Consider the following 14,376-nt stretch of genomic DNA (forward strand, 5'->3'; position numbering starts at 1 on the left):
TAATACCTCAGCAAACACTTAATTTGCTTGCCGAGTAGAGAAAGATAGTATCCAAGGGCAACATCAATTTAGAATATGAACTCTTTTTTAGAAAATCTTACTCAGAAGAATGTTGAAAAACTGAACTGTTTTACTTTATGAAACATAATGAAGGAGTAGATGAGGGCTTGGTTAAGAGACCTAATTTTTACCAAGTAATTGTGAGAGCAGTTAAGGATCAAAGTGGAAAGAAGACAGGGGAAAAATGGAAAATGTCTGTAGCATTTTTATAGCAATAATAACTGCTAATGTTTCTGCTTCCATTTCAATGAATTGAGGTGCTCCTTGGTCCAGGATTTTTGCTCCAGAGAGACTCTTGATATTCGAGTTGAACCATGGGTTACTTTTATTCTGGAGCATCCTAAAAGTCCTCTTTGAGTCTGTGGCCACTTCAAGGATTTAGTTTTATTCTAGGATAGATCCAAAGATTTGTTTCTGAGATCACAGCAGTCCTTTTCCAGAGGGGGCCCAAATTTCTGAGATCATATGAGAAATCAGTACAACCTTTTGGGAGACTTGGGCCAGGTACCAAATACTAGGTAAAATCCTCTCCCCACAAACTTGCCTATGTTTCTTCTACTGCTTTGTTTTTCACAAATCTCTAGCAGCCCACCTGGGGGGTCAGTTGCATTCCAGGTACACTTTCCTTTAATATTAAATCATCAGCAAGATATCTGTGAGCACTCCAATATGTGATACACTAAGATAGAGTAGCATGATTATTGCCACCAGCTGTTCTTCAGTTTCCTGTTCTGAGGGCAAATCTGCTTTTGGTAACATATGCATTTTTTTTACATTAACTATGAAATGATCCAGTGTTAGTGTGGTTACATGATGATCTGGTTTACTATGCTGTTGTTCCCAGGCTTGATGACAGGAAACTGATTATGGTGACCTTTTTAAGGGTTCTGTCATTCTCTGGCACACCCTTTCTTGTGTCCACAGCAAATAGTACTTCATTTTATCTGAGAAAGGAGAATTGAGAAGGGAAAAGGCAGCTGGAGAGTTCTGAGTTAGAAAGATTATATCTTAATTTTATAAAAATTTTCTTCTTTTTTTGAAAATAGCTCATCAACTCTTTCTGTTTCAGATTTTCTGGTATTGACCTTCATAATATTTTCCTTACTTTTTCTAATGGTCTTCCTGTTTCCTTTCAAATATTCCCAACATGTTTCCTAGTTTCTGTCTCAGATTTTCCCAGTATTCACCTGTCTTTCATCTCTTTGCTACTCCTTCCTTCAGTGTCCTTACGGATATAGTATGTCCTATATACTATATATGTCCTTACATATATAATATATAGTATACAGTGTAATCTAGGATTGATGATTCCCTTGGAGGAAATAGAGAGAAAATAGTCAATATATTTGTCTTCTTTGGTGTATAGGGTGGTAAAACAAAGGATTGTCATATTTGTTTTTTTTTTTGTCTTCCTGCCTTGACCTTGGCTGGATTGCCTGTAGGTTCCTGTTACATTTGATGAGAGAACAAGTAAAAGAGAGGCCTAAGTTCATGTGGCTGCGACTGTTTGCTGCAATTCAGATACTCAGTATTATTCAAATGAATCTTAATGAGATCAGGGTTTTTTTTCTTAGTTTTGTTTTGTTTTTAATATGGAATTCTAAGTAGAGAATGGAAAGGAAAAGTTGATGATAACTGAGTTTAGTTTTAAATATGCCCTCCAAAGACTCATCTTTGGCAATGGATTTTTTCTTCAAACATTATAGTAACATATTTGCTATGCTAGTTAACCATTCATTGTCTGTATTTGAAACTTTTTATAATCTTTCCTCCCCAACACATGACCTGTTTAACCTACAGGACATTTTTGTATTTCATCTGAGCAAAGTTTTGTTCTATTTTTGTTTTTCAGTGTTTTCTCGAGGACTGAAAAAATCATCCCAGGAACTTTATGGGTTAATCTGCTATGGAGAATTGAGGAAGAAGATTGGGGGCTGTGAGTATGTTATATATAACATGGGAAAATTATTTGATATTTTTAAAAGAATGTGCCTTTATGTAAGTATTGGGTTACATTATCTCTTGTCTTAAATTATTTCCCAGTAGTTTATGGCTTGATGAGAATAGCTCTTTTGTAATTGCATCAGTCCTGCAGAATGTCTTGCATCAAGGGTTCTTAACCTCGGGTCTGTGAACTGAACACTTTTTTGTCTACTTTATTATGATTGATTTCCGCAATCTTGTATATTTTATTTTGTGCATTTAAAAGCAAGGTTCTGAGAAGGGATCCCTAGGCTTCACTAGAGATGTTAAAGGGTCCAGGACACCAACAAGTTTAAGTCCAAAAGAATGTACAGAGTATTTGTAAGCTAGCAAATGGTGATTTAAAAAAAAATTTAAAACAAAAATTAAATGTCACAAAAATTATAGTTTGTAGCAAGGCAACGTGGCTTGATGGTTAGAGAGCTGGCTTTGGGATCACAAATGCTCACATTCACATTCTGTTTCTCATTTATCCTGGCTTTGTGGTCACAGAAATGTTTATGGATTAATTATTGATTTTGTCTCTTAACTTCTCAACACCAGGCATTTTTCTTAGTTTTTAAAATGCAAAACAGTTGCCAGTCTGCAATTTTAGGTGGGAATTCTTCACCAAAAGTACTTATGCTAATAAAATCACAGGTCTAGACCAAAATGAAAAATTCTAAATGACATTTAGAGGAATTTTAGAGAATTAGATAATTTGTTCTAATTGGTAGACTGGAAGTATCCCTCATAACTTAACAAGACAGCCTTATGTTAAGGAGAATGTACTTCTAATATAGACAAGAATAACAAAAAGGGAGTAAATACCAACTTTCTCTCATTTTTCTATCTGAAGGGATAGGGGAATATGAGTTTGTATTCTCACTCTTCTTCCCTGAGTTCCTTTACTACTTTCTGGTTTCACCCTGATGAGCTCCAAGTTATTATTCAAGGGTAGCCAGAAGACTGTGTACCATGATTTACTTGTTGCATGTTAATATTTTTATAATATATCATTAATATAGTGCTTCTAGGTTTGGAAAGTACTTTACATATATTATCTCAATTGATAATTCAGTCTAGAAGGACTTCCAAAGCTTTGCTAATTGCGATAGGAATGAATTTAGTAGCTCACATTTTAAAGGGTCTTGGGAAAATCAGTTATTCTGTCTTTGAATTTCTGTTGATAGTTGTCATTGGTACATTAATTCTTTCCTGCCTTCCATCTCCATATTGCAATGCAGCAGGGCATTGTAGTTGTGGTCCATTAAAGTTTGGGAAAGGAGTTTCAACTAAGATGTTCCCTTAGGGCAAGGATGGAAAAAGCAAAACAGAATTTGGTAGCTGAGGATCCAGACAGGAAGCATTTATGAAGCAAAAGCCAAAGTCTATAATAGCAGGGACTGATGATGGAACTGAATGGACAGTAGTGGTGTCTGCACAGAAGTTAGTTTAAATCAAGAGCACATTCTATAGACTAGGAGGTAAGGTCTGAGTTTTAGTACCTAGTGAGAAACAGGGTGTTAAGTTAAATGTGGAACAGAATGGAATGGAAAATAATTTATCAAGTGCTTACTTTGTGCCAGGCACTGTGCTAAGTCCTGGGAATATGAATAGAAAAGCAAGATAGTCCCCCTCTAATTTGAGGATACAACACATACAGTTCAGCTTCAGGATAGATGCAGGAAGACTTAGGGTACACCATTGGGAATGTGTTTGAAATTCTTAAAGTCCTTTAAGCTAGAGCATTCCTCTCAGCACTGCTGCCCTTCTTATCTATAACAACTGTTGTTTTCTATATAGTGATTAGGCATTTATTTATAAGAGAAAACTTTTAAATTACATCAGAGTTGTTCTATACTGTGAAATTATCCATAAACAAATGCTTCCTGTCATCTCAGTGTATTTAAAACTTAAGTCTTCATTGTCAAAGTGTTATCAAAAAACAAAAATATAGACCTGCCTGGAAATGATTTTATGTATAGTTAAACTTAAAAACAATCTAAATATCCATTAACAGGAGAGTTATAAATAAATTGTAGTACAATGATGTGATGTAATTCTGTAATATAACGAAGGCTGAAAAGTGTAAGTACAAAGAAATCTGGAAAGAATTTGATGTAATACTGCAAATTGCAATAGCAGAACCAGAAGGACACTCAGTAGGCTAGAAAATACTGCTGTTCCTCAGATGCAACACTCTCTATCTCATCTCTGTGCCTTTGCACTAGTTGTCCCTCATGCTTGGAATTCCCTTCCTCCTCACCTCCAACTCTTAATTTCCCTGGTTTCCTTCATGACTCAGCCCAGGGGATGACGCCGTGATGGTGGAGCAGTAAGAAGCAATGTAGCAAGCTCACCTCAAAAACTTCTCCAAACAGACCTAAAAGATGTACCAGACCAAACCCTGATGGGGAAATCCAGAGAAAATCCAGTGGATCATCTGTTTAGCCAAGCTTAGCTTATGAAGACAATACAGGGAGGTCTGTGAACACTGGAGACAGGTAGGCCCAGGAGCACACTGAATGAAATACCCCAGTGTCCAGGGATCCAGGGCAGGAGGAGATGCCAGACTTAAACCAAGGCACTCCTAGACACAGACCAAGGCATTACACCTGGGACATGTGCCAAATGGCAGCTTGTTCACCCACTACCCAACTCCAGTTCCCAGCACAGTGAGAAAAAGGCTTACCCAAGGGAGTGGTGTCCCCAAAGAGGGAGGCCCAGGACTGTGTATAGAGAAAGGTGGAAGTTCAGAAGCAAGTAGCAGTGGTGATTTGGTTCAGACACCCAAGCTCCTAAGGAATTTGCAGAGAGCTCAGACAAGGGGATCAGCAAGCTGACTTTGTCCTGCTTCAGACCACTTTGGGAGCACCAAAAGCTTGTAGGTCCCCAACCTGTCCCTGAGATTCTGGAGTAACAACACTAAATACCCTCCAGAAAGCAGCAAAAGGACCAGCTCAGTCCTTCCTTCCAGAAGTATGGCAGAGCCCACCCTAACTATCATCAAGTGTGAAGCTAAGAATGAGACTAGAAGAATGTGTAAAGGAATAAAAGGACCCCATGAGTTATTATGGTAGCAGAGATGTTCAGTATGTAGAAACAGAACAGGAGAATGACTCCAAAACATATGCCATCAGTGCCTCAGAGAAAAACATATCTTGGGCTTAAACTCAGCTAGAATTTCTGGAAAAAATAGGTAATTAAAAAAAAGTTTTAAAATGTTTTTGTAAGTGGAATGAAAGTGCTTGAAGGAAAAATGGAAGACAAGTTAAGAGCCATGGAAGAAAGAATTTGAGATAGAATTAGCACTTTGGCACAAGAACTGTACTGTCCAAGGAACAAGTTTTCTGAAAATCTGAATGGACCATGTTGAGTGAAACGAAACCATGTGGCTTCAGGAAGTAGCAGTCAATAAATATGAAAACAAAGTCAGAAGGCTAAAAAAAAAAAAAAAGGAAGAAAATGTAGAATATCTCACAGTAAAAACAGCCGATCTGGGAACTAGATCATGGGAAAAAATTAAGGATCATTGGACCGTCTGAATACCATCACCAAAACAATAGCCTAGATATCGTATTTCAAGAAATCTTAAAAGAAAATTGCCCAGATCTCTTAGAACCAGAGAGCAAAGTGGAAATAGAAAGAATCTTCAAGAAACTCCCAAATGAGAATTCTCAGGAACTTCATAGCCACAATCCAGAGCTTGCTTCTCAAAGAAAACATTCTGAAAGAAGCCAGAAAAAAGAATTCAAGTACCATGGAGCCACAGTTAGCATCACACATAACATAGCAGCCACCCCTATAAAAGAACTGAAGGCTTAGAATGTGATATTCCAGAAGGCAAAGGATATGAGTTTATAGCCAAGAGTAATGTACCCAGTAAAACTGAATACAATGCTATAGGGAGAAAATGGATCTTTGATGAAATAGAGTGCTTCCAAGCATTCTCGATGAAAAGACCAGAGAGCTTCAGAGAAACTCTGAAGTTTAAACACAGGAGTGAAAAGAAACATAAAAAGGTAAATATGAATAAACAATGCCAAAGGGCTAAACAAGAATAAACTACTTGCATTCAAAAATGGAGAAATGATATGTGCCCCCTTTGAGCTTCTCCTTTCCCCCCTCATCATCAAGGTCCATAGAGGCAATCCAGTTAGACAAGACTTGGGAGTGTGTTTCTGTTCTGTCTTGATCATCTTTAAAAAACAATGGAAAGAGAGGGGAAAGAAAGACTAGGGAAAATTACCTCACATAATCAAGGTGCACAAGTATATATCCATACAGATAAGAAGGAAGCAGAGCTGGCACTTGAACCTTACTCTCATCTGAACTGATCAAAAGAAGGAAGAATACACAGACATAGGCATAGACACGTTGAGTACAGAATTATATTTCACTCAACAGGGAGATGAGGAAAAGAAGGGGGAGAAGTAGTGGGAGGGCAGATTAAGAGATGAATTAATCCTAAATAGAGCAAACTCTTAAGAATGTACAAAAATATTTATAACTGTATTTGAGGTGGCAAAGAATGGTAATCTGAGAGGGTGCCCATAAATTGGGGAATGAATGAACAAATTATGATATATACACATATATGTATGTGTGTCTATACCTGTGTATGTATATATACATGTATGTGTGTATATACATATGTACATGTATCCACATACATATATGGCGTAGCATATATATGGAAGTGGAAGTTTGCTTTGAGTATACATATTTATAATAGATTTTATTTTTCTTGTGTTCTTAATTGACATTGAGGGATTGGAGGGGAGAATGAGAAAGCAGATCTTTAATGATTAAAGCAAATAAAAAATTGTTTGAAAAGGGACTTGCCTCAAACCCTGATTTCTAAAGGAACCTTTTTTTGATTCCCATAAATGCTATCTTTATCTTGTATATTTGCTTATTTGTCTCCCCCCCCCCATTACATGTGAGCTCTTGAAAACTGGCACAGTTCTGTTGTTTTTTGTATTCCTGGCATGTAGTAAAGTGCTTATCAAATGCTTTTTGACTGTGTTCCTCCCCGCAAAGCCCCTGTACTCTTTTTTCCCCCTATTTGTCCCTATAGGACCACTATTATTCTAGTCTTGAAAGCTCCAAATTACCTTTGATTCTTCCCCTTCTCTCACCCTTAATGTCCAGTCAGCAACCAAGTCTTATTGATTCTTCCTTTGAATTGACTCTCATCTAATTCTTCCTTTTCCATTCCATTGCTACCACACTGGCTTATTCCATTATTCCAAGCTCATGCTTGCATTTTTTGTAATAGCCTCTAAATTAGCTCTTGCCAGTTGATCCCTGCTCTCTGATCCATTATGCATGCAGTTGCCAGATGAATCTTTCCAAAATATTCCCTGTGTTACGTCTCTCCCTTATCTAAAACCCTTTTCTGAATTCCAGTCAAAGGACAAAGTCTAAATGGCTTAGCCTGGCATTTGAAACTCTACATAGTCTGGTTGCAGCTTACTTTTCCACCTTTATTTTCTTACTCCCATGGAAAACCCCTGTGCTCTGTCCAGATTGGAAAGTTTATTATCACTTGAATATTTTTCTGTGCTTTTGCTCACACACTCACTTTTCTTCCCCATGTAGTTAAATTCTCATTATTCTTTGGAATTTGACTTAATTCTCTATTCTTCCAGGAAACCACTATTGTCACTCGAGGCCACTGATGCCCTACTCAAATAGAAATGCTCTCTGTGGGCTTCTTACCGACTTAGAAAACCACAAATTAACATGATGTGTATTGTATTTTCATTTATTATGTTAAACATTTCCATATCACATTTTAATCTGGTTTGGCTTTACTTGGGATTTTTGGGTCCTCAAGTGTGCCACCTCTATTCTAGACCATTCCTAAGGACTCAGACTATTCTTTTTCTATACTACTTATTCTTAATTAATCATGCAGTAGTTTCTGCCATCTCTTATGTTTGCTTTTTAAAAATATTACTTGTAAATTGCTTAAATCTGTGTGTCATATCTCCTCTATTAGGCAGTGAAGGATCCATACCCTTTAATTTTTTTTGTCTTCTACAATGCTTATCACATTAGGTGGCTCATAGGTGGAGCTTAGTAAGTCTTTAATTAGTTGATATGTTCAAGAAGTGTGCTAGAGACAAGCTGAGGTAGAGAGAATGTACTTTTACTAATTAAGTATATCTAGTGGGGAATTTCTCATCAATCCACAAATGTTTATTAAGTACTTAGCCTGTTTCAGGTATCATGCTACCTTTTTCTCAGAGGTGGAAACAAGTTTGGCTCTCTGACTGTGTGGACATATATAGTTCAGTGTACTTCCTGCCTTAAAAGCATATATGTTGCCTTCTGCAGCTATTTCCATAGCACTTGTATTTGTTATTCTGTGTGTGTGTTTCAGTTTTTAAAAATTTTTGATAGATTTTTTTATACCAGCTACATTTCCTAATGTAGCCTACCCTTTCCTCCTTCCCAGAGAACCATAATAAAGAATTTTTTTAAAAGAGGGAAAACAGCTTAGTAAAACTAAACAACATATCAGAAAAGTCTGACATTATATGCAGTGTTCCACACCCATAGTACCAAACTTCCCCAAGTAATCAAGGTCAAGGTGCTTTTTCATATCTCTTCTTTGGGGCTTAATCATTATAATTTCATAGCATTCAGTTTTATTACTGTTTTATGGGGTTTTTTATATTTACATTTTGTAATCATTGTATATATTGATTTTATGGTTCAATATAGTTATTTTTATAGGTGGTTTTTTGATGTAAGTAGTATCTTGTTTTTTTCCCCAATCACATGTAATGATAGTTTTCAACATTCATTTTTTATGAGATTTTTTTATTCTGAATTTTTCTCCCTCCCTCTTTCTGCCCCCTCCCCCAAGACAACAAACAAGCAATATCATATAGGTTATATATGTACAGTCATATTAAACATGTTTCTACATTAGTCATCATATAAAAGAAGAAACAGAACAAAAGGGAAAAAAAATTCCTCAAAGAGAGTAAAAATAGTATGCTTTGGTCTGCATTCAGACTCCTTTACTTCTTTCTTTGGATATTGATAGCATTTTCTGTACAGATGATGTTTTTATGAAAGAATTGTCCCATCAGTTTCTTCCATCTTTACTCTTAAAAGTTTAGAGATATGTTTTTCAAAGTGAAATTGTTTAAGTGTATTTTTTTTTAAGCTACAGGTCTTCCTTTCACTCAAGAAGTTCTCAGGTTTGTGTTCATTTTAGTAATAAAGGCATATGAGAGACTAATTAACCGGGGACTATGCTGGCATTTTAGGGTTTTTTTCCTTTCTTTGTATTTCTAGTGCTTAACATGATCATTGCATAGAGTACTTAATAATGTTGAACTGACTTCCCATTCCTTCCCTTTTTTAAAGTTAATTTACTTATTTTTAGTTTTAAACATTCACTTCCATAAGTTTTAAATTTTCTCCCCGACCCTCTTTTCCCCCCTCCTCAAGATGGCATACAATCTGATGTAGGCTCTACATATACATTCCTAATAAACATTTTCACATTAGTCAAATTGTATAGAAGAATTAGATCTAATGGGAAGAACCATGAGAAACAAAACAAAACAAAAAGAAAATAGTCTGTTTCACTCTGTATTCAGACTCCATAGTTCATTCTCTGGATGTGGATATCATTTTCTATCATGTGTCTTTTGAAATTGTTTTAGGTCCTTGCATTGCTGAGAAGGGCTAAGTCTATTAAAGCCTGTCATCACACAATGTGACTGTTACTGTGTGCAATGTTCTCCTGGTTCTGCTCACTTCACTCAGCATCAGTTCTATATAAGTCTTTCCAGGTTTTTCTGAAGTGCGCCTGTTCATCATTTCTTATAGTACAATAGTATTCCATTACATTCATATACCACAACTTGTTCAGCCATTCCCTAATTGATGGACATCCCCTCAATTTCCAGTTCTTGGCCACCACAAAAAGAGCTGCTATAAATATTTTTGTACAAATAGGTCCTTTCCCCTTTTGAGGGGATGTCTTTGGGATATAGCCCTAGAAATGGTATTACTGGGTCAAAGGGTATTTTTATACCCTTTGGTCATTTTTTTATAACCCTTTGGTCATAGTTCTAAATTGCTTTTCAGAGTGGTTGAATCAGTTCCCAACTCCACCAACAATGAATTAGTGTTCCAGTTATCTCACATCTTCTCCAACATTTATCATTTTCCTGTTTTGTCATGTTAGCCAATTTGATAGGTGTGATGTGGTACCTCAGAGTTGTTTTGATTTGCATTCTCTAATCAATAGTGATTTAGAACATTTTTTCATATGACTATAGATAGCTTTAATTTCTTCCTCTGAAAACTGCCTGTTCATATCCTTTGACCATTTACCAATTGGGAAATGACTAGTCTTATAAATTTGACTCAGTTCTCTATATATTTTAGAAGTGAGGCCTTTATTAGAGACACTGGTTGTAAACAATCTTTCCCAGTTTTCTGCTTCCCTCCTAATCTTGGTTGCATTGGCTTTGTTTATGCAAAAACTTTTCAATTTAATGTAATTTTGCATTTCATAATGTTCTCTTATCTGTTGTCTGGTCATAAATTCCTTCCTTTAAAATATATCTCCATTTATTGTATTGTTCAGAAGCCTAATTTCCAGTACTTGTTATTTAAAAGTCTGTTTACCACTTTATTTACAGACTTAAATGATTACATCATTTACTTACTAGCTTTGTGACAATGGGCAAATCACAACTCAGAGACTCAGATTCTATAAAACCGAGATAATTCATTCAGTTCAGAAAAGTCTTCACTTCTTGAGGAACTTATATTGTACAGGGTAGGGAAGAGAGTGAATAGATAACAAGTAGAGAGAGTAATGTCAGGAGGGAGAGACTGCTAACCATGAGGGTATCTGGAAGTCTTCACCAAGGTGTAATGTTAATGGGATAGAAGATCTTTCCTACCCATTAATAGGCCTCAGGTAGAGGTCCATTAAGGGAAGCTTGCTTAGGGGAAGGCCTGCTTGTAGGAAGGCTTCCACACCTTTTGCTAATTTCTAATTAGGCACTGAGTCACAAGGGTTGTTGTGATGCCTTCTGACTCTAAGAAGTATATATATACTCTGAGTTGGTATTTTGTTTTGGGAGCTCACTTATGAGAAGGATCTTGTGATTCCCTGGTTGAGATTCTGAGTGACTATGTTCAGAGCTCCCCAACTGCTCAAATGTAAAGGTTCTCTCGATCCAGGGATGTATGTGAAGTGTATAGCAGTGTTGCTTTGATTCCCAGGTAGTCAGAGCCCTGTCTGTTGGTCTTTATTTTTCTGCTTGTTTTTTCTCTGTATTTTCTCTGAAGTTCAGGGTGCTTGACTTTTCCCCTGAACTAGTGAATACGATAAAAAGACTGTTGACCCCTTAAACAGCTATCTTTCCTAATAAAGCAGCTCTAAGAACCTGTGCTAGCAGCCATCCTGGGTATGCTGTGGTTGCTGCTGCACAAGGGTATAGCACTTGAATTGAGTGTTGGAAAAAGATGAGAGACTAAGATAACCAGTTACATTCCACGTATGAGAGACCTGGCTCTTTCATACATGAGTTGTCATAAATCCTGCATAAATACAGGGAAATGAAATGTTACATTCAGTAAACAGCTCATTATTTACTTTGGCTGAAATGTCAATAGAGTTCTTGAAAGGGAATAATATTGAAATAAGCTTGGAAAAAGGCAGGGTGGAGTTAGATTGTGGAGGACCACATTTCCCATCTTAAAAGTTTGTGCTGTCTTAGAGATGTCATTAGAGAAAAGTCATTTTGGTAGCTGTATGGAGGATAGATGGAGGATGGGATAGAAGTAAAGTCCAGGCAAGCTGTGATAAAGGTATGAGGGAGGGTCATGGTTTTGTAAATGGAGAGATGGGGACATATATGAGAGATGTTGTGGAGGTAGAAGCAACAAGACTTGGCAGCTAATCAATAGGATAATATTTGTAACACTGATCTCATTAGGCTTTTGTGAAAATCAAATGAGATAAATTATGTAGTTTTGCAAAAAGCACTCTGTAAATATTAGCTGCATTATTGTTTTCTCTCCAGCTTTTATCCAAATGGAATTTTTAAAGGTAGAATATTCTGGTGTTTTGTAGAATTGAAGGAATTGTATCACTTGGCAGTCATCTCATTTCCTGTCCCAGATAATTTAACAGTTCCTTGGGATTGACTTTCTAGTACCATAGTGGGTGGGTTAATTCTTCCGCTATTCATTATATATTCATAAGGAATCTGTATTTGGTTATTAACAATTGCTTAAATGTGCAGTAAATAATCCATGACCAAAATAGATATACAGTTTTTATTTTCCTTTATACAATATTGAAGATTAGACGAATTGCATTTCTCTGTATTGTTTTGTTCCCTTGGCAACAGATGTATAGCATATATCCAAGGAAATAGTGATTTGATTTGGTTTTCTGAGCTTATGATTTATGTGACAAACTGTGTTGTCACTTTGACAACAACTTGGTGATGGGTAAGATAAATGCTTTCTCTCTCCACTCATTTCATAGTTGAGCTTATGATGACCTTATAAGTATAATTAAGTTAATGTGCTTACACACATGTAGACCAAAAACCTACCCAACACACAATCTCTTGTTTTTTTAATTAATTTTGTTCCCTTTAAACAAACTGAAAGTTTTATGGTGTGCTTACTATGTACAAATGCAAGGTGTTGTTCCAACCCTGAGACACAAAGATTTTTAAGTTGAACATAATTAATTTTCAAATGAGTGGTGCCTGCTAGTATAATAGGAGATATGAAGAGGGGAGAAATTTCATAGGGTGGAGGGCAAGGAAATCTTCATAGGGACTGTGGAATTTTGAGGTGGATCTTGAAAAAGAGGTGGGTTTGTGTGGCTAGAGAGGAGAATATATCAAGTAAAAGGAATTGTGTAAACAAAAGAACAAAGGCTTTTAGTCTTGTCACATTCTGAGGACTGTGGTTTGACCAAACTGACTAGTTTGGTCATAAAAGAATGTTGATAGCAAAGTAAGTCGGAAATGAGATTAAAAGGATGGGGTTGGATTGTGGAGAATCTTAAATGCTAGGCTAAGGAATTTGGATTTGATCCTAAGAGCAATAATGACCAGAACTTGAACTTTGTGACTTAATTGCATTATATTCTTATTTGAGGTTTTTTTTTTCATTTGAAGGTATGGATGATAAGAATGCCACAAAATTGAATGAACTTATTCAAGTTGGGTAAGTCAGTGTTTTGTTTTTCATTATTAATAAACCCTGCTGATTGGATAAGTATCCTGATGCTTTTGGAGGAGTTTTGCAGATTGATTTAACACTATGTATCTTTATGTACTTTTTAATTCTCTTTTCCTAGCGAAAATAATTAAATATTGATTTCATAATAGAGCTTAAAATATTTGTTGGAGAAAATCACACTTGTTGGTTTTCCCTACCCCACCCTCCTTAAAAATTTGACTATAATGAAAGTATGAAAGACAGTCTCTGTTACTTAAGGGTATCTGAGCATATTATAAGGCAGGAATGGGGAACCAAGGACTAGGACCTTGGGTACAGCCTTTTGACTGAGTATAAATTTTACAGAACAAATCCTTTTATTAAAGACTTGAGGACCCAGAGGGCTACATGTGACCTCGAGGCTACAGGGAAATTGTACTTTATAGGCCAGTTTCACAGTTGTATGATTAGTCATTGGATTTGATATTCTGATAGCCAAAAACTCCATATTAAGAAAAGGCCAGCCAACATAGCACATTGTGGATGCTAATTGAACTTCTTTTATAAAGCACTGGCATTTATTCTTCCCTTTCTTCTTCTTTCCCTTTAGTCCCTTCCTCCTTTCCCCCTCCCTTTTCCTCTTTCCATTTCCCTTTTTCTTTCCCCTTCCTCTCCCTTTTCTTTTTCTGCCTACAAAAACACAATTCATTGTCATCTAAATAAAGTTACAATGATTAGTTACAGATAATAATTATCTCTTTCAGTGGTTTCTAGTACAATTGCAGCTGTAACTAACAAACTGTTATGTTATTTGTTTGACTTCATAATTTCTACCTTAAATTAATCCGAATTAATTGACTAAAAGACATAATGGGCTATATATAAGTAAGTGGGTAAGTATTCCCTTAGAAAACACAGTTTACATATAGCTCTATGAGTATCATTGGTAAATCAGCTAACTGGTCACCAGTAAATCTAATAGCTAATTATTTGCTAATGTTTCTGCTAATTGTTGGATAAGATAGGACTATGTCAGAACAACAGGTTCCTAAAACCTACTTATTTGACTGTCTTCATTGGTGTCATGTTGTAAAATCAATATAAATCCATCAGCACCTG

The 14,376-nt window shown here is 36.1% G+C and overlaps 1 protein-coding gene across 3 annotated transcripts in view; it reads left to right on the top strand.

The window, feature by feature from the left end:
* Nucleotides 1-14,376, top strand: part of CRAMP1 (cramped chromatin regulator homolog 1) — a 122,950-nt gene that overhangs the window by 41,614 nt on the left and 66,960 nt on the right. For all 3 annotated transcript variants that reach the window (XM_069108876.1, XM_069108869.1, XM_069108861.1), the window contains exons 5-6: nucleotides 1,913-1,996; nucleotides 13,215-13,263. In XM_069108876.1, coding sequence (XP_068964977.1) covers nucleotides 1,913-1,996; nucleotides 13,215-13,263 — 133 coding nt within the window. The remainder of the gene's footprint in view (nucleotides 1-1,912; nucleotides 1,997-13,214; nucleotides 13,264-14,376) is intronic.

This window comes from Petaurus breviceps, unplaced genomic scaffold, assembly GCF_028583685.1.
Source record: "Petaurus breviceps papuanus isolate PSGF00001 unplaced genomic scaffold, PetGlider_PUasm1.0 138, whole genome shotgun sequence".
In the NCBI taxonomy this organism is placed as follows: domain Eukaryota; kingdom Metazoa; phylum Chordata; class Mammalia; order Diprotodontia; family Petauridae; genus Petaurus; species Petaurus breviceps.